Source organism: Anopheles marshallii, chromosome 2 (assembly GCF_943734725.1).
Source record: "Anopheles marshallii chromosome 2, idAnoMarsDA_429_01, whole genome shotgun sequence".
NCBI classification, from domain to species: Eukaryota; Metazoa; Arthropoda; class Insecta; order Diptera; family Culicidae; genus Anopheles; species Anopheles marshallii.
Genome location: NC_071326.1, coordinates 66,604,209 through 66,624,383, shown reverse-complemented (window position 1 = coordinate 66,624,383; position 20,175 = coordinate 66,604,209). Strand labels below are relative to the sequence as shown.

At 44.5% G+C, this 20,175-nt stretch overlaps 3 protein-coding genes across 3 annotated transcripts; all 3 read right to left on the bottom strand.

The window, feature by feature from the left end:
* Positions 1-409: 409 nt before the first annotated feature.
* Positions 410-3,002, bottom strand: LOC128718423 (coatomer subunit delta). The gene is made up of 8 exons (XM_053812049.1): positions 2,982-3,002; positions 2,336-2,375; positions 1,629-2,262; positions 1,393-1,566; positions 1,012-1,325; positions 832-943; positions 603-768; positions 410-538 (listed from the first exon to the last, which is right to left on the bottom strand). The coding sequence occupies exons 1-8, from the start codon at positions 3,000-3,002 to the stop codon at positions 410-412; spliced, it is 1,590 nt and encodes a 529-aa protein (XP_053668024.1).
* A 376-nt stretch (positions 3,003-3,378) lies between these two features.
* On the bottom strand, positions 3,379-4,363 carry LOC128710034 (proteasome subunit beta type-5-like). Its single transcript, XM_053805074.1, has 3 exons — positions 4,229-4,363; positions 3,757-4,149; positions 3,379-3,693 (listed from the first exon to the last, which is right to left on the bottom strand). Exons 1-3 carry the CDS (start codon positions 4,361-4,363, stop codon positions 3,379-3,381), a joined length of 843 nt encoding a protein of 280 aa, XP_053661049.1.
* A 743-nt stretch (positions 4,364-5,106) lies between these two features.
* On the bottom strand, positions 5,107-13,985 carry LOC128719042 (polyamine-modulated factor 1-binding protein 1). Its single transcript, XM_053812662.1, has 11 exons — positions 13,801-13,985; positions 11,546-11,910; positions 11,372-11,484; positions 10,967-11,304; positions 10,719-10,884; positions 10,311-10,651; positions 10,076-10,241; positions 9,919-10,000; positions 8,980-9,097; positions 7,493-7,667; positions 5,107-6,474 (listed from the first exon to the last, which is right to left on the bottom strand). The coding sequence occupies exons 1-11, from the start codon at positions 13,983-13,985 to the stop codon at positions 5,107-5,109; spliced, it is 3,417 nt and encodes a 1,138-aa protein (XP_053668637.1).
* Positions 13,986-20,175: the final 6,190 nt, after the last annotated feature.

Here is a 20,175-nt window from a genome sequence, read left to right as displayed (position 1 = left end):
CGTGGGCGAGAGTTTCCTATTTAATTGGTTGTTTAAAAACAAAAGGTTACACACAAAAGAGAGGGTATATGCTTTTGATAAAAGAAAATCAATATAAAATTTAACGAATATTATACGAATCCTACGCACATCCTGAGCGCAACAGATGGGAAAATTATTCAACGGTACTACTATCCGTGAGTCGTGCTTCTGTCGGCACTGTTTATGTTTCGCTATGGACGTACGTGCGCTTATCTCTAAACAGCTAAACATTTGCTATCATAAACGTCCCTCCGTTCTGTGCTGTGGAATTGCGGCATCAAATATAAGCGGAAATATAATGATATATTCACGTAACGACCGTCCCCGATCCATGTAGGGGTGGGTTTTTTTTTTTTTTGGGGTATCCCTGCACCTCCTGTTGGGCAATTTACACTATTTCAAACTTATCCGTATAGAAAACTGTTTCGGCCGAGAACTTCACATCGCTACCGTCTTCTACCAGCATTACTTTCGCGGGTGCTAGCTCGGCATAGGGAATTTTTGATGAAAATGATATCTAGAAGACAAAACATTGACTGTAACTGTAATGCAACGTAAATTGAAACTTTATGCACACTTACATCAAGCGGGAAAAAGTCACCCGGAATGGAGCTGGGTACACTGAATTCCATCGAGCCCTGTTTGCTGGAAGCATCAATAACCGGAAGATTCCACAGCAATTGATTCTTCCGCGAATCATGATTGTAGTCACCATCGCACTCGGCAATCGATGGCGTAATACCCATTCTGGAGATCAAATCAATAAATTAGTTGAGTGATTTTTTTCCCAAACAAAAATATTATACGTACGGTAGAGGAATCGTTATGCAAACATCCTGCAACTCCAACCGAGTATGCTCCAGTTCATACTCAATATTCACATCGCATCCACCTTCTGCATTTTCCGATGGCCAGCAATTAACTATAGAATTGAAATACATATTAGGTATGGAACCGTTCGTGTCACCACTTGGCAATTGGTGTACTCACTAGTCAACGGAACGGCAGATTCATCCTGTGTCTGATAGCGCCACTTCAGTACACCAACGTCCGTGTTCAGCGGGAATGGCTTGGCCGGATTTTTCAACCCAATCTGATTCGCGCTGCGGAACAGCTCTTTGTCCACGTTCGGATGTGTCTGCAGCTGAATGCCGCGCTGGTCCGTATTATCCAACTGTACTTTGATACGGCCATACTTTTCGTCCGATATACGCAACGAAAGCAATCCAGACAGCTCGAACGTTTGCAATCCTCCATCGCGGCCAATACGAATCACCACCTTATCCTCCATGCGCAAATGCACGCTGAAAAGTGATATGTTGCATTGAAATAATATACTTGCGGCCCTAAAACGCGTTTACTACTACTTACGAATCCATCGGTACGTCAGAGACTGGCTTCGCCTTTGCAGAGGCCGATGAGGCCGCAGTTGGCAGTGGGGTGGAAACCACCTTTTCGCCTTCGTTCTTGAGTTGATCGACGAAGGTGTCTGCATCGCGAGATTTTCCACCCAGTTTAAGCGCATTCCGAGGAGCAGTTGATTTTCTGCAATTAAACCGAACCATTCACTGCTCTCCATCACCATTTCTTCAAAACAAAATACTTACGCAGCAGCTGGTGCAGGCTTGTTTATTTCGGCTATGTTAGCCGACGGTGTGCTGAGCGATGAAATACTGTCACTAGATATACCACCACTGCTGCTGAAACTGTTGCCAAAACCTCCCGAAGCACTGCCACCACCACGTCCTCCCGATTGACTCTTCTTCATCTCCATGCGCTGACGCTGTAGTTCCTTCGCGCGTTCACGCATCTTTTGCTTCGCTTCCCGTTCCTGGGTTTGTCGTACCGCTTGGTAAACTTTTTCCTCGTGCGAGTCCATCTCGACGAACGTTTTAATCTGCGCTAGATTGACGCTCTCGCGATATCCCAACGCAACGATTTCATCGAAGGCGAAGATCAAATCGAACGCATTTTCGATGATTTCTTTCTCCTCCAGTGAACGGCAGTATTCCGGAATCACCTTCGAGAACAGCCGAAGCGTTTCTAGATCCTCCAGAATGTTGCTTGCCTTCGTGGTGATCAGCAACATGTATAACTTTTCCAGCGGCTGATACACGTAGCGCACGGAATCCGTTTCAACGAATGTGTGTTGTTTGCCAGAAGTCATTAGCTTCGGAAACGCGGCCAACAACCCTTCGATGCGAGCCTTGGTCATTTCCACAAACTGTCTGGAAACGATTGCTGCAAAAAAGGAAAGGAAATTGAGGAAGTTGAGACTGGTGATAAGAACCAAACGCTTGGTAAGGGAACATACTTTTCCCCGCTTTCGTACACACGGCAGCCGCTATTAACACCTGCAAAGGAAGTGAACAGAAGTAGTGTTAAACCTCAGCACATTACCGAAAGAACATTCGTTATACTTATACCATTTTTACAGCTAAAACTGCACTGCTTTTCGTCCGAGAGGATTCACTCGTGCTGGCAAGTGTTTTTTCAGCAATTAGTGTGTGTGATTCCGGCTGACGTGTGAGCTAGTGACGTACTCCTCCCCCGACCGAATGTAATCCGCAAACTGGAGATTCAAGGAAACACCCGGTACTATAAAAATATGGTAATTGCACTTCACAATCGCACCATTTTCCAAAATTGATAAACAGACAAGATTTTAACGCGTGTGTAAGTTTATACGTGCAACAAAACGCAAGAGCAGCCTGCGGAATATTCACAACAAATGTAGCAAAGACTTTAACTCTTCAAATCAAATATAAACGCTGCAGATCGCATCAAATGTCAAAGTCAAAACGAGATCGAGTTCGAAACTGTGTTCGAATTCGAAAAGCAATCAAATATTTGAAATTACGGCTGGGATCGTGAGGAATTGGTTCTTTTTCTCTTTTATTCTGTATTTGCTCAAATGAAGCTGATTTGTCATATTTTATACGGTTCAGTATTCAACTAACAGTGTGAATATGGTTAGGCATATCTCAGATATTCTAAAAAATCTGAATAATCATTGGCTGAATAGGTACGCGCTTAACATCTGTGCAATTTTTTATGAGACTAAATTACAATGTGTGTGGTGCTGGTTTGGTGTAAGGTCGTCTCCACACGGACCGACGTACTTTTGTTGTCAATATTGAACTTCGACACGGCACGGCTCAGTTTGGTTTGGGTCGGCTTTCAAATCTTCGGCGGCAGATACCGCGGCGGCCGCAGTCCGTGTGGAGGCGACCTAATAATTTGGTATATTCATAATTTAAACACTATAAAACAATTAATTACAAGATTTAGGACAGTGATCAACTTTATTCACCAATTTTGGAAACTTGTTCTTCCCTCATTAAAAACTAAACTTCCCTATGCCGATTCACCAAACTTCTTATTCTTTTCATCCTTGAACTGGAAGTGCAGATCCATGCAGTCCTGATTGGAGATGTTAACCCAGCCAGACGGCTTGATGTGGTACACACGCACGATACCGCCAGAATAAGCATCGCGGTGGGTGGCGTGATAGATAGCACGTCTGCCAAGGTCCTGCGCTTCCTCGTCGGTCAAATCCCAGTGATACCCGGAATCGAGCACACCGTATGCGTAGATAGAACCACTGCCAACGGAGAACACCTTTCCGGGAGTTCGTGTACCTTCCGAATCGATGTAGTACAGTTGCGGTCCCTGGGAATACAACATTATATTAGCAAAAGTGTTGTTACACCCGCAACTATATACGGATCTTACCCGTTTGTCGTACCCGGCCAACATCATGCCCATACTAAGTCCCATACCCTTGTAGTAATAGACGATGTTGGACATGATCTTGCTCGCAGCAGCCACAGAAATACGTTCCTTGTTGCGCAGCTCATAGATGCGACACTCCTTAGCCAGCACACGGTCCCAGTACACGCAATCGGCCGCACCACCAGCCAACGTGCCCAGCAGATAGTCATTAATCTCCACAATTTTTTTCATCGTCTGTGAACCAATGAACTGGCCGCCGGTGGCACGAGAATCGACAGCTAGAATTACTCCGCCCTGGAACCGGAAGCCCAGTGTGGTGGTACCGTGATCGAAATCCATCTTGATGCCGCTTGATTCACCTGCAGCTTGAAGTTTGGCCAGATTCAACGCGGGCTATAGAAAAGTAGAAAATCAGGGTTACAGAAAATTGTTTGTCACAGAAAAATGCACACACACGGCGGCTTAACCCTACATCTTGAAACGGTGGAACAGCAAGCGACATGTTGTTGTGTAGGTTTTGCGTGTTCAGCGCGATGTCCCGATGAAACATATCACTGCCCATTTCAAGGCCACGCGGGGAAAATCCGCAAAGTTCCGCTAGAGCCATTTTTACTACACTTTTCACTGAAATAAGATGTGAAAACAAACTGAGCTGTTCCTGCTTTGCGGTGAGTTTCTAGACGACGATGATGACAAACAAAAATCTTTTTGACAGCACACTGTCACACAGCGCGGAAACCCTACAACAGTCATAGCGTCGGGGATTGTAAGGTTTTCTATTTGAAGCTACGCAAAAGAAACGATTTTGTTCTTGTATTTGCATTGAATGCGTGCAATCATTTGCATTAATTGTTGCTAGTCTAAACGTTGTCGAAAAATAATAATATTAATAGATAAAGTACGTACCTATAAATCGTGGTACGTACCTCCTGTATTGGTCAAAACTAGCCACGTAAATTGTTCGGCGATAAAGTTTGCGAAGTAGGCCGTAAACTGCACGGCACCTGCAAACACCCACATACTTTTAGTCGTATGGAGTTTGAGTGATTGGCCATATTTTCCGCACGTAATTTTTTTTTATTCTTTACATAACCTGAATGCAAATGAATAAGAGAAGGTTTCAGTATCAATAAAAACAGCAAATTAGCAAACAAAACAAAATCTATTGATACATTTTTATTCAATTTTCCAGAACATGGCAATCATCACTACAAAACGCCCGAAGGAGCAGAGGCTTCAAACAAAAAGGTAGCTATACACATATGAAAACATTTTCACAGTCAAACCCACAACAGCACGCCACACATTACAAAATCGAACCATTTCCCAAGAAACTGTTGGGTTATTTCCCTATATCGGGTTGGGGCTAGCAGCATCGTAGTTCTTCAACACGGTCGATGTTGGTGACGGTGTTTGGCTCACATCCGGGCTGCTGCCGAACAGGCTCGGACTGCTGATGGTCAGCTTCGGATAGCTGTCGATCGGCTGGAACCCGCACGTTTTCGGTAGCTGCTGTCGGGGTAAGCTGTTACTGCAACATGAATGTAATGTTGCTGGCTTATCGTCCTGCGCCGGATGGTTGTTTGTATCGCTGTCCGTTAGCACCTGCTCGGGATGATGCACCGGAACGTGTATTCCCCACAGTTCGGTTACTTTCCTTCTGTTCCACTGAGCCAGCAGATTTTCCTGACTGTTGTTTGCTGCCTCCAGTGGTGGTGGTGGTGGTGGTGGAGGGAACCGGTGCTGCTGGCGTGGCGGCGGATGGTGCGGATGGGACTGCTGCTGGGGCGGATACTTGTGTTGGAGATTGTGTTGGAAGTGCTGGTGCGACTGCTGGTGTTGGTGCTGATGGTGCTGTTGTAGTAGGTGCGGGTGCGACAGGCTGTTGTAATGTACCGGTTCCGGTGGCGTAGCTGGATTCATCATAAACTTGCTCAGGGGCGTACTGCTGTGCATCATATGGCTGCTGATAGCCCTGGTACTGCTGCTGATCGTAGATCTGCTGTTGATCGTACTGCTCTGCGTACCCTTCGTACTGCTGCTGGTCGGTGTACTGCTGTTGCGATGGATCATATCCGGCTGCAGATTGATCGTCCAGCGTCGAGTACTGTTGCTGTTCTCCCGACTGGTAAGCGAACTCGCCGTACTGTTGCTGAGCTGAGTATTGGTGTGCGGGATCAACGGCGTCCGCTGCGCCGTATGGCTGCGATCCTGCCACTGATTGCATCGACTGCCGTGAGGCTCTCTGGTCGGCCACGGATTCGCGCGACAATCTTCCGCTGCTTCCCGATGTTGCACCACCTCCGACGCTGTCCGGTTTAGTGGAATCACCGGTTCGTGACACACGCTCTGGTTCCACAGCACGTCCATACTCCGACTCCTTTGGAATGCCTCCAGACCGCACGGCTTCTTCGTTGGTGACCGACGATCGGGACAGTCGCGATTCGCTGCGCTTGCTGGGGTCGACGTAATCGGCGACGGAATTGTTTCGCGACAGTTCGGGTGGTTGTTTCGGTGGGGCGTACTGCTGTCGATCGGATGTGCGTGATTCGGGTCGGGATGACTTTCCGCCAGCGTTTCCGTACTGTCGTCCAGCTCCGACAGCACCGGTTGCTGTATCATCGAATGTGTCCGAGTTGGCTGGCATGGTTCTACCGTTGTTGACCGGTGGTGCATAACGGGCGGCATTGCTTCCGGGTCGCGATCCTGAGTTGACAGCTGTGGAAATTTTGAGGATCATTAGAAAGTCGTGACGATCATGACGGTTTCGATCGCTTAAAAAGAGTCAAATGGAAAAGACGTTGGTGCAGGACTGGGACGTTCTCGAACCATCACGACCATATTTCCCTACGGGTGCAATGCGAAAGCGAGGTCAGCGGGGAGGAGAGGGGAAAATTTTGTGCCACGAAACGCCATCGGCGGCACCTCAATGCGTGAGAACTGGTTGAAAGTTTGTGCAAGAATCACAATAGAACTGGGTATTGCTTGTTCGCTGGTGATTAGGGCACAATTTTCGACAAACAATAAGTGGCCCAAAGCGTAAGAATTATGCTAATATATTTTGTTTTTGCAAAAAAACCTATGCAAACGCGATGCTACGACCAAGCGTGGTGTCTGCCTGCACCTCCCGCAGACAGTTCCCATAACTGTGCAGGTGAGAATGGGAACTTCTGGGGTGGCCAGAAAGAAGTTGTCCGTAATTGTGGGTGTGTATGTGTGTGGTTTTGTGTAGGCCATGCAAACTGAAGCATACTTTTGTCCGCAACTTCCTACGCGGGCGGATGTTATGCGCCTTTGTTTAACAATTTCTGTGCGGTACCTTCGTAACTGTTCACATCATCACGCACAATCGATTGGTTCGGGGAAGGGCTTGCGTATGCGGCGGCTGCGCTTGCATCAGGTACCACACCAGAGCCAACGACACCACCCGGATAGCTGGCGCCACTATCAGCCTGATTGTACAAAGTTGCCTGCAGATCGTTCGAATAGCGATTGTCATCCAGTGTGGGATTTGTCGAAGCGTACTGATTAGTGTCGTGGCTAGTAGCAGTAGCGGAAGGATTGGTAGTATTAATATGTTTTGAGAGATATTCTAAATTTTCCTGCAGATAATCTATCTCCTGCCTGGGTGGATGCCATCGCAGAATCACAAAATGCAGTGTGGTGGAAAGAGAAGAAGGAAAGAGAGAAAGAGAAACGGAAAGTTAGATGAGTTTCCGCTCCGGAAATACCGTACCTGGTCGTGATGGGACACGGCTGAATCATCGTTCACCGGTTCGCGAAGATCGCCACCGGAACTCGCCACACTAGACTTCCGAAATGCGGGACTGATCTGTTTATAGTTGTGCCAGATTTGCTTCAATCGTTCCATCAGTTCGGAATTCGTTTGGCGCAGCTCCCGCTTTTCCTCCCTTTAACGCGGTTTCAAGATTCGAACATACATACACAGCGAGGCCAAATAAAATGGGAAGGAGTATGAAACGAAACGATAAAGCGACCAAATGATGAGTGATGATGAAACTACCAAACTAACCAATGCTAAACCAATCCTTAAGTGGATATATTTACAATAACTTAAACACAACTCAACCAGGAGGAAAGGTGCACGGCAAAGGGCTATAAACTGCATGAAGAGTACACGGAAGCATGTTAACAAAACGCATACGTACTATCGCTTCCAAAGATCGCTAGACTCAACACTAGTGAATGAAGCACTGGAAGGTGTGTTAATGTGACTGTTACCCCTTTCTAATGGGATTTAAGACACCGCGTCACGCTGGTCATCACCGGTGCTATCGTTTGCGGTAGCGCGGCGACCAATGCGCACATTGACGTCGATCTTAATAGGGGGCGAGGGTCGATCGCAGTGCACCTGCTGCTGCCCGTCGCTCAACGTGTTCCCTTTGCCATCGGTTTGCCTCACAAAGGGACGCGAGCAGGGGCGAGTAGTGCTGCTGCTGCTGGTGCTGCAGAAATTTGCCACAAACTGTTGAAGGTTCCCTGACGTTGTGGTGTTCTCCAAGGGGTTCTTGCTGTCGACCGTCTGGTAGTTGATGTGTGCCTGCTTCATGCTCCGGTGCTGTGCGGAGGAAGCCAGGACAGCGCTGTTGGCAGTGTTCGTAGCTGGCGTTAGTATCCGTGAAACGCACCCGTTTTCGTCGCTCACGCCTTGGAAAGTGGCGTACGCATAGTTTGGCCCAAACGGAGGTGCAGCGAACGGTTCAATGGGATGATGATGAAGATGACGGGAGGCATGGAGCAATGGAGGAGCTGGTGTTAGTAAAAGGGGAAGTCGTGCACAAACCAACACAAAAATGCCAAAACACAACCCTAGTAGATGGGCTAGTAACTAGTGCAGACAAACTTAGACAGAGGCATTAAACATGAAAGACGCTCGGTGAGGCACCGAACACTCGAACTTTAAGTTCCCGAAGAATTAAGTAATACGTTATTTTCACGTCACTGCCAAAGTGATAACATGCACAATACTGATAAGTGCACATGGTGAATATGTACAGCGATGAATGATTGTCTAATACAGCACTAGTTCTGTACTATTTCCGCTAAAATGGAACGCTAACGTCAACAAAGCATACATGTGTGTGGTTAACTTTAAACAAAATGAAACTCCAGCTCGATTAGGCGAACGAATATTACAACAAAACAAACCAAACGTAAACACACAATGAGAAGAAAGGGCAATCAAGGGTATCTTTCAAGTACTTATGCTTCTGTGTGGTGTCCTCTAACTTATGCGTCAAGCTTTTGCATTCTGCAGTTAGTTTTTCCATGAGCTGTTTTTGATCTTGTATCATGCCCTCGAGTTCGGAAACGGTGTTGGCTGGAACGGGTTGGATGCAATGCGTACCGGAAAGAAAGAGCGGAAAGAAGAACATTTGGTTTTGAGGCGGTTTTGGAGGCAGAATTGCGAGCAGATCGTGTGGTCCACGGAACCAACGTTGGGCGAATGAATCGGGATAAACCGGAACGGTATGAGAACACGTGTGCCCATTCAGTGACCCGATGCGAACCGTGCATCTTGTTTCCATACTAAACTTTTACCCTTGCAATGTAAAATAGCTCATGGATAAACTATTGAGAACGACCCGCTCAATCGTCTAAATGTACCAGGGTGTGTATGCACATCCAAACATTCACGTCAAGACCACAATTCGAACTCACACTTGCAGGCCGTGATTAACTTTTGCTGGTAAATCATAAGTAAGCGAGAGAATAGCGTGCACAGGCATAGAATTATATCTTTACCAGATATGATAACAGAGCAGAAGGGAAAAAAGTAAGTCAATTAACTGTGAACAAACACAACAATGAACCAATCGTGAAGATCCGCACAGAGCGAAACAGAGGAACAATTTCCACTAGAACAACTAACCATTAACACGGCTATTATTAAAGGTGTTTGTATGGAACGCAAATGATACAACGTAAACAATAGAGATGTACACGCGAAACAATGATCGATGGTTTGGCTGCACCGATATTGTGACAGAAGTGTGGATTGTGTGAGTTTTGGGTTAGAATTTTGTTTGTTTGTTTTGGGTTTCAATAGCTTACCCATAGCGTGTTTAATTGTTTCTGAGTCAGCAATGTGGACACATTAGAGCACTATCACAACGTGTAAATAGGCATGTGGTTACTTACTGTGTTTAGCCTCCATATCGGATATGATTTTAGCGAGCTCCTTCGAGGGTCGTGTCTCTCTGTTGAGTTCTCCAAGGGTTAGCTATAAATGTAAGAATTCTCGTACAGTTCAGTGATGAGCTTTAGACATTGGTTACGAACGCGGTCGTACACGTACTTCCTTCTCCAGCGAAGCTACTTCATCGGCAAGTTTGAGATTTTCTCGCTTCGAGTGCAGCAAGTCCGCATCTGCACGATCGAGTCGCTGACGGAGGGATGTGATTTCGGCATTCAGACGCGAAACTTCCACCTTCGATTGACGCTCGGTACGCTCCAGCTGGAGTCTTGTAGATAGTGCAACAGGAAGGTTATTAGAATACTGGATGAAACAACCAGAACCGAGCAGTCCTTACCTCAACGAAGTGATCTCCTGTTCGAGAGATTGTTTTTCGGCGCTTCCCTGGTTCAGGTCCGACATAAAGATGGCCGACTTGTTCTTCAGCTCCATCTTCAGCTCGTCGATCTGGGAGTTCTTTTGGTTTAGTTCGCGCTTATAGTCGGACTCGATACGTTTCATGCGCTCTACCTCGAGCTGCAGTTTGGTAGCGTGTTCCCACTGACTGCTAAGGTCTCCACCGAGTTGATCCACATGGTACGTATAGCGCCGTTCGGCACTGGCACGCTCATCTGCAATGCGTTTAGCCATCTCGTGCTGCACTTCGCGCACACGCTCGTGCTGACGTTCAAGTTCATCCTGCAAAAAAACACGAGATGCTGACTAGCGCACTGGAGATCTTGCATAATTTGAATGTACATCATACCTTTAAGCGTCGAATTTCTATCTCTGCCTGATTGCGCTCGAATGCTACCTGCTCGATCATGTCGCGGCTTCGTTGCGATTTGCTGAAATTGCACGCCTCCGTATCCTTCAGCTGATCGATCGAAAGTTGCAACTTGCGGACGGTTTCTTCAAGATTTTGTTTATCGCTAAAAAAAAGTGGCACAAAAATATAAAGTTGCTCGCTGTTGCTTCGTTGCTAAATGAGATAACGGAATGCACTTCACTTACCGCTGAAGATTTTCCACTTGCTTCCGGTACGCGTCAGCATTACCGACGTCACTTGCACCGTGCAACAGTTTGCGCTTGTTCTCCTCGTTCTCGTTGAACAGTTTCTTCAGATCGATCTGTGACTGTGCCAGCTGTGCTTCGAGCTCGCTGATGCGTGACTCGAATACGATGCTTGGACCGGATAGTGGTCCCTTGCTCTTACCACGGTCCCCGTAATCGACATCCTCGCTTTCGGACGAATCGAGCTGATATAAAGCCTTGGACCGGGATCGATCTGTGAGGGCTTCGTTCTCCGATACAACCTCCTTCACCTTCTTCAGTAAGGTCGACAGCTCTTCCTGTAATCGAAAATCAATATTGTATTACTTCTGTATTTTAATTTTATTCTCATGATGAAAAACCCACCCTGCAATACTGCGACTCGCGTTCCAATTGTTCGATGTAACTTTCTTGCTTTTCAATAAATCCCAACAGTTCGGGTGGTGGTTGCGCTACCTCAAGACTCTGCGCAGCGTGCACTGTTGTCAGAAATGCACACGTTAATCAAAGGGTTTTATCGATCGTCGCATCTTCACCTACCTGATGGTGTTGGGTGTAAGCTAGTGCTAGATAGCGCCGATTTCAGCGGCCCTGCTACAGTATCCTTGCTCAGAAAGCTGTACCTACGACCCAGTGTGCTTCCGTAGCGGGAAACAGCAGACGATGGAAAATATTTGGACACCTCCGTAATTGAGGGACGTTCCACGACGGACTGACTGTCGGACGCTTCTGATTTGCCATCGTCAACGGTACGATAGTAGAAGGATGTGGCTGCCTTGGTCGGTTCGTAAGCTTCCGTCAGCAGGAACTTCAAACGATTCACAGCCTCGCGGTACGCGTAATCGGTGAAATCGAATGTTTTCTTCTTGTAAAGCGGTGTCTCAATTTTCTCGGTGGACGTTTTCCTGTTGCACGAACCAAAAAAAAACGGGGAAAAGTTATGTATTTTACGTGTTCACACGTTTGAAGGCGCATGAAGCTGATTATTCATTAAATATCTTCGCCATAGTGAGACATATTACTCTGTATCCATGATTGTTGTATGCAATACTTTGACCAACACCACTTGCTTTACTTTTTACGACATTTTAAGTGAAATCCAAGGCATTTTTAACAACACACGGTACGGATGTCACTTTACACTGGCAAGAAAATGAATGCCGTCTGTTTGGTTAGCGTAAACAATGATCGCCATGGCGTTGGTTGTCCCTGGCAACGCAAGTGTACACGCGTGCGCATGGTGTCGTTACTGCGTAGCACGCGATCCTCACTGAACCGCACAATCGTTTTTAATGGGGAGGGAAAGTGGCTATTGCAGGACGTAGAACGTGCGGACAAGTTTGTGGCCGCGTTTCTAAATTTTCGCAAGGGAAGGCGCAACATATTGCGACAAAATGGAAATGTTAGTTTTCCTTAGCATTTACAGTAACTCCCATGTAAAATGGGACACCTTAATTGCCTTATTAAACAGAAATAATAGCAGTAAACGATATTTTTAGCATGCAGAACTACCTTTCTACTTTAATTATGTTTTCGAAGCAGAATCATAAACCGTAACTTTATATTTAAAGTATGATTTTTTTTTAAAACTTCTTCATTCCACTTGCCTGAATATGACTGTTCGTTTTCATAACAACATCGTTTCTTATGTGATTTGTATCTAGCTTTTTGCCCAATTTCCGTCCATATTTTTATCAATATTTGTGATAAAAAGTACATTCACATCCGTTATTTATCATGTTAACACTAACGCGGCCCGGTGGCATGATCAGTGGCGGATCTAACGGTTGGCGGAGTAGGTGGCCGCCTAGGGCCCCGCCATGATGGGCCCCGCCCCGGGCATGATAGTAGCGGCGCCGGTCTTCACACGAACGGATCGGACCAAAATCCCACCCGGACCAGTCCCCTGAAGCAAGGACTAACTATCCGGCTATGTGGTAAAATAAGTCTAGTAAGCCAGAAGTGGAAGGCATGACACCTAGTAGGTTCCTACGCCAAGAAGAGAGAGAGAGAGAGAGAGAGAGAGAGAGAGAGAGAGAGAGAGAGATAGATAGAAAGTGGGAGGGGGAGGGGAGACTAACACACATGATTGCGGGTTTTTCTTATCTATCCATAACATCCCACGAATACGAAATCCTATCCCAAATGGAAAATTGCGCATATATCTAAGAATATCTTAATATAAATGAATGGGAAACTAATTTAATTTAGACATCTTCATAAGTCGATATTCTTCAAGAAAAACAGTTTAATTCTTCCATAAGTTTCATGCTTCTTTGTTACAGCGACAGTTGTCTATTATCATTTTATCACGAATTTAGGGAAAATCGAATCCTTAAAAATGACACTTGATATTTTTTATGCACGTTTTTTGGACTCAATCTTATCGGTACCCTTTACCATCACTACAAAACACATAATCGGCAAAAATTGATCCAAGAAGTGTTACTGGAGAGGACAACTAGTGTTACTAAAGGCGCTCTTCAGTTATCATTTATTATCATTTACAATAAGCTAGACCCTTGGACGTTAAATTAATTAATTATACCTCTTTGTAAGTATCATTACATTCTTTTAGGTGACAACGAAGATTCAACGTGCTAAACAGAGAATTATTACATGATGAAAATAAAATTCCAGTTTATTTGAAGGAAACTGATTCAACAGTCAATAAGTGAGAGACACATTTAACAGGATTTTCAACAGACTCCTTTCCGTACAGCGTTACAGTCCATGGTAATGTGCACTACAACTGAGCATTAGGAACACGTTTATATATTGATCATTCTTCTTGCCTTAGCTTTGGTTTCTTCACTTTGGACATTATCACATCCTTGTCGAATACACTTTTGGATCGAACTCCTGTGGCAGGAGCACTGTATCCTTTGCTGCCGAGGTAGGTGAGCGAGGAATACGGTTTCGAGCCATATCCCAAGTATCCGAGCGAATCCGCTGTATTTAACCCGTATCCTGTTTTCATGACGTGTGTTATGTACAGATATGTTTGTCCGTTGTTTTTTTTTTAGGGAATTCACCAAAGAATCACAACTAATCACACAATCAAACGGAACTAAAACTAGACTTAGCACTGTCGGCAATAGCTATAGCCGTACCTGTCGAGACAATCTTCGCGACGTACCGGAACTGAAGAACCCGCGGACAAGACGTGCCAGCCTTTTATAGGCAGCGACCCAACCACTTAGATACGCTTCGGGATACTCTTCCAAAGCTCATCCTTGCCACATGCCATGCCCAAATCAACAAAGTCCCTAGTAACAGACAATCCGAACAGCATTCATCGTGTACCGATCGATCTCGTACCGAATGTGTCTATTTGTTGGAATGCGAGGTTGGAAAATTCCTTCAGACGTTGTCGGCAGCAAACGTGGGATGGTGACGATCGACGAGCTTCTCCGCTTCGGTCGTGTAACCGCAGTCGCTGTTCCTTTGCCGTGCGGAAAAGCTTTAGCTGCATGATTAATCATCGTTGCGTGCATGGTTAGCATAAACCGTACCGGTGGGCAAAAGTTTCCGGGCCCCGAGTGCAGTGCGGGTATTGGGCGGGAGCTTTTATGATAAACAAATTTTGGCACAAAATTTATATGTCGCTGCCTGCCTTAGAGTAGGGTAAATCTGCGGAAATTCACAGCGTGTACAGTCGTCAAGTGGTTTGCTTCGGTTTGATGTTTCACTGTGTGTTTTTTTTTGAGTTACATTCGCTCCTTATGCTCACAAACGAACCGTGAAAAGCGCACATTTTATGGGAAATTGCGAATTTTCATCGGTTTGGTTTTTCTATTTACCATTGCAACCATTAAAGTGGCGTAATTTAATGGCGAAATGATATCTAGGCACGTCCGCTTGGACATATTTGATTCGCAAAACAGGTTTTAATTAATATTGTTTACTTAATAAAGAGTATTATTTAGTATAAAAGAGTAAATGTGTAACAACAAGGTTGATGTACAGGTAAAACATTTGAAGGAATTGAAATAATGATGATGAACATGACGATGATAATCGTGGACTTGATGGTCTTGAAACACTTGCTTGTCACAATTTCCATTTTATTATCGCCGTCAGTCTATCCATCTTCCCGCTCATCTTCTATTTTATTATATGGTAGGCAAACCATGAACCATAAATAACGATGTATGCCGATAGCACATATCAACATGTGTAGAAAAATGATTTCTCCTGCGCCTTCTGTATGTGAATGTAATAAAGTCATAAAAGCACCAAACATTCATCGAAAAAAAGACATTTTTTGTTTCGCTTAGCTCCCGAACGCACAACATAGAATTGCGCCATTTGCAATGATCAAGCCATACCACCAGCGATCAATACCAGAAAGGTGAACATGACGAAAAAATGTCCCGTTCCTTTTCCATGTTCCAACCCTGACTGTCCCGGGGTTGCTGATTTGAAAGGGAAATTAAATTTTAAGAGCGAAAATTATGTGGCCTGCCGGCCCTTTTTGACAATGGTGGGAAGGGGATTGCGAAACCGTTTACTGCTTGCCACGCTTCCCAATAAGAGTGGGCGTTCTAATTGGTTCAACTTTAAACGCTGGGACGGTGTTGATAACGGTGCCCGGCGGTTACGTCCGGGAGTACGATAGAACCGGATGACGACGGCAACAGCTTTTAGCTTAAGTATTTATTTTTACGACACTTCTCCACTCCATTACCGACCGAAAGTCTGCCAGAACGTGGCTGCGCCCTCGCGGTTCGTCCTTCGATCGTGTGCGTACAATACGCCGCAATACCCGCTGTTGGAAGATTTTCTCGAAAGGGTGCACAAGTCATTCTTGGCCTTTTTTTCCGGGCCGCGGTTGGAACCGGTAAACGTCGGAATGCCTGAAAGCGTGGACAGAGAGTGCGTACACGAACCCCGACTACATGGTGTGTAGCGATCGTGCCTCCCAAGCAGTCGTTACAATCGAAAACCAATAAATAACAATCACAGCAAGTATAATGCAACCGCGCAAAGGAACGTTTGTAACGCATTGTGATTAATCACCTTTATCCAGATGTGTTACAGCGGTGTTACAGCGTTGTTCGGTTTCCCCCAAGTTCGCCGGCGTCAATGTGTGTTGAGTGCGTCCGGTGGTGTCTGGACGCACCTTTCGCTAATGGAGCCGGCGGGCCTGACTGTGTAACGGCCTGCCGGAATCAAGAGCTTCCACGGTACCATGTAATTGACGCATTGTCGACATGTTCGGGTGCGCTGATCACGGTCAACAATCATCGAACAACGGATCGGTTCCGCTTCGGTCGAAGTGAACTCCAGAATTTTGGGTAAACAGTCGGACATTTGGAGCTGCGATTGAGTGTATTGATTAGTTTGACATTGAGAATTGAACGTTTGTTACGGATGGTTTTTTACGCGAGCAAAAGGGCTCTTCATGTACGAGAATTCTATGTTGAAAGAAGATAATTTCAAATCCGCGATGAAGAATTTAATTATTTACTTTTTAAACCTTAAATACCTTCAATATATTGTGCCCATTTTGAACGATAAAACGCCCAGCTGCGCTATATCTGTTCGTGACACTAGTGTGTTTCACTTATGCATCATGTTCTGGTCCAATCACCTCATCTCAGGCACCGAGGCTTATCTGTGCGGTCGAAATCACAACGGAAAACCACACTCTTAAACGATCGATTATTGCCCACCGGCACGCATAGCTAGGCAGCTCGAACAACCCTATTGAACCAAACCAATTTGACATTTATTGTACCGTAACTGGGCGCCACCAAGCACGGCCAACCGGTCCCGAGTAAAGTTACGATCGTCCGCAAGTCGACCGAAACTGGCAAAACGGAAGAACGAGCGTTCGCCCGCCCCGACAAAAGCCACAGAAAATATTGCACCAAATTAGTCACCCGATCATAAGGCTTTTTACTGTTGATCCGGGTAGAGCATATGGTGGAATTTAAATTATTGCTTGGTGTCTCTTTGGCCTTGTCGCGTGGTGCGTTTGGACCATGTGCTACCATCACTATCGGGCAAAGAACGCACGAAAGAAGGAAGGAATTTTAGGATTGTGGTACAGAACTTGGCTGGTTCAATTTGATCTGACGCCAACGCCTAGTAAAGCTAGCGAAAGAAGGATGTTTGATTGTTTTTTGTTGTTGTTATTGATCAGTTCAGTGAGGTTTCCCATACGATTGCAGGATTTTGGGTCAACCGTAGGTAGTCTTAACGATTTCACCATTTGTCCCTTAACAGTGTCTGAAAAAAGTTTTGCATATGCACGCAATTCCGGAATATTGTATCTGTCGCTCCAACGAACCTAACCAAGGCATGAGTGGCGCTGATGGAAAAGCAATGACATTAGCAGTCGAACAAACGTCCCGTCGCCATTTGAAGGTTACGCAAAGTCGTCGGCAAAAGTTTTTTCAATATCTCCCCAATTCTTCAAACAGCGAAGAACTGGAACTATCACGACATTCTGCTAGGGGAGTGACACGGATAAGCTAAAAGTAAATGGCGAAAGTAAACAAACCCTTGGGAGCTAACCCATGTGCTGGATGAAGAATGGGAAACAAGGGTCTTGGCACGCAAAAATAAGTAGGTTACAAGGTAAACGGAACAATACGAAACACTACCAAGTAGTTCCGAACTGTGTAAGTGTAGTGTAAAATGATCAGATTTTTAGCGGTATTACAATACTCTGTCCTCAATTTGTCTTATGAGTTTCGATAAGTGTAGAAAGCCAAATATTTCTGTCTATTGTATGTGAATATTATTCACAGTCACATTCATCACAATGCTTTTAAACTTCAATGTTTTTCTTTAACAAGTACTAGGATCTCATTCGTAGGTGAATAGAAAAGGAGATGGTCGACCGTGTACACCTGGGATAACAGTTCGGAGAAGGAAATGTCTCCGTGGATGTGGATTGTATTTTAGATTAAAGTTCCAATAAATGTATGACGTGACCGTTTTTTTATAAAAAAAGATAATTACAGTGAAGTGCCGTGCTCATCGGGATCATTATCGCGATAATCGGATAACACGGGGTCAAGTCAAACGAATATCAGATACATCTCCAATTTATGATAACAAATAGTGTATAATGTATTAAAGGTTGGGTTTTTTTGGTGTATAACTTTTATTTCCTGCGTGTTTTGTTATTACAAAGGAAACTATAGTTGCTTTTTAGAATTTGAGCTATTTTTATAACATTATATCCATGGATATTTCATTTCTCCTGTCAACGATGTTTCATGATATATGTCAAATTTCCTTTGGAACTGTCATTTCCGAGCTGTACGGATACTCAGACACTCGGTTAAATGGACTCGGATAATCGGCGCTCCACTGTATACTGTAATTTCCCCCCCCACAAAGACGTAAAATGAGTAATAAACATGAATTATTTAAATAGTTAGTCAAATGTTAAAAAAAGATAATCTCAAAGTGTTAGCGGCCAAACCCAGGCCAGGCCACGCGAAGGAGAGGCCTTCCGAGTCCTTAGTTTAACCCCAAAACAGGATAGTTGAGTTTCTGCCCAAAGAGGGGTTACTGTCGCCAATTGTTCATTAAACTTCCCGCTAGTGTTCTCGGTACGTAGGAACCTATGCCGCGAAAGAAGAACAATCCGATAACAGCAACTTTTCGGGTGGGTCAGAAGACTCGGGTGAGATTCAAACAAAGCCTTAGGAGAGATCAAGAAAATTCAACTGAAAGTCGAGACGTTCTCCGTTCAAGTTCTGAATTAAACCTGATTTTATTAACAAATTTCTTTTCCTTATATACTAACAATGGGGTAGATCACGGGATAAGCCAGTTTTTTGTATGCGTTTTGACGTTTCCAGGCTTAAAAGCTTACAGCTCCCCATACAAACTGCCAAGCCAGATAAGCCTGGGAATCGATGGTTAGATTGTTTTGCTTATGAAAGTGCTCGACAGCTGCTCGACAAATATCAAAACAAAGCATTTTTCTAGCAGGTTTAAACTAGGTTAGGCCATATTTCCCATAGGCTTAGGATGCTAAAAAAGAAAAAAAAAATACATAAATACGCATGATTAATAAGTTTTTTTTTTTAATTTCTGGTGTTCTGGTGTTTAACAATAATTATTTTTATAAAAAAATCAGTCAAAAAAAATTTATCAAAAAAGGTAAATTATTATTTCAATTTACTTGCAGTTTTCCAGTTCACAGTTTATAAAGTCTAAACATCACTTAAATATTGCCTTGAAAATAACACGAAACATAAATTATGCTTTAAACTGAACCGAAGTTTGCGTCCTCCGATTATTTCTCTCGATTATAATAGCATACAGAATATGAACATACCGTTTGTTGTTGCGTTGTGATGCGAAAGCTCATTTAATTTAGCTCACCCTCGTAGCTTCTATCCTTTTAAAAAATATGGTGATGTATTACTTTCTACTTCATGGAACTGTTTCCTGCATTTATACATTTTTACCGTTTGATGTCAAACTTCAACAACACGGAACCCAAACTAAGCGATCTAGAGTAACTAACATTTTGTAGTCCTTTACTTTAATTAAACCCGTTGCGGTTTACCGTTGTACATGGAATTTTATATAAAAGACCCTGGCATTCTGTTAGATTTGAGATTCACCGACTGCTTTAAAATTAAGCATGCGCTCTTAAGAATAAACAGAGATCTTAATTACCTGCACCATTTGGAATGTCAGTTTTGGAAAATGGGATGCTTGAGAGTGCTATACAATTTCTTTGGCTGAAGTATGCTTCTTTGATTGGTGTCCTTCCTTAATACAGCTATAGCACGAGGGGAATGATTCGAAGAAGTTTTCACACGACAGCGCAAGGTGTATGGAAATACATGTTCAACGAAACCTCCGTACTCTAAGCGTTGCCAGTTAGTTCGTTATAGCTCTTCTCTTCAAAGCCATGAACGTCCGTTCCTTATACTTCTCGATCTCTGGCTTACTCATGGTACAGCAATCATCGCTCGTAATGAGAACGTCATAACCATACTGACGGGAAGCCAGCAAATAATTCGTCCAGCTCTTATCAATCTATCAGCATTATAGGCTGCTTCGATGGTCAATCACTGTTTAAAAAAGTTTTTTTAGTGCCGCACCATGACCGTCATGATCTGGATTATATTCTTCGAGTCCGGCCGTATCAGTGTCTTCCACTTGCCATGTTCTTCATCGTTGATACA

Bases quoted from the DNA above. Each gene is read 5' to 3' on its own strand.
- LOC128718423 (XM_053812049.1), bottom strand. From the start codon at position 3,002: ATGCCTAACCATATTCACACT. The intron at 2,263-2,335 runs GTATGTTCCCTT...CCTTTTTTGCAG, and splicing joins GTGTACGAAAGCGGGGAAAA to CAATCGTTTCCAGACAGTTT. The intron at 1,567-1,628 runs GTAAGTATTTTG...GTTTAATTGCAG, and splicing joins AAGCCTGCACCAGCTGCTGC to AAAATCAACTGCTCCTCGGA.
- LOC128710034 (XM_053805074.1), bottom strand. From the start codon at position 4,363: ATGGCTCTAGCGGAACTTTGCGGATTTTCCCCGCGTGGCCTTGAAATG. The intron at 4,150-4,228 runs GTAGGGTTAAGC...ACTTTTCTATAG, and splicing joins CTGTTCCACCGTTTCAAGAT to CCCGCGTTGAATCTGGCCAA. The intron at 3,694-3,756 runs GTAAGATCCGTA...TTGTATTCCCAG, and splicing joins TGGCCGGGTACGACAAACGG to GGACCGCAACTGTACTACAT.
- LOC128719042 (XM_053812662.1), bottom strand. From the start codon at position 13,985: ATGAAAACAGGATACGGGTTAAATACAGCGGATTCGCTCGGATACTTG. The intron at 11,911-13,800 runs GCAAGAAGAATG...TTCGTGCAACAG, and splicing joins GTGAAGAAACCAAAGCTAAG to GAAAACGTCCACCGAGAAAA. The intron at 10,001-10,075 runs GTACGTGTACGA...TTACATTTATAG, and splicing joins TAGCTTCGCTGGAGAAGGAA to CTAACCCTTGGAGAACTCAA.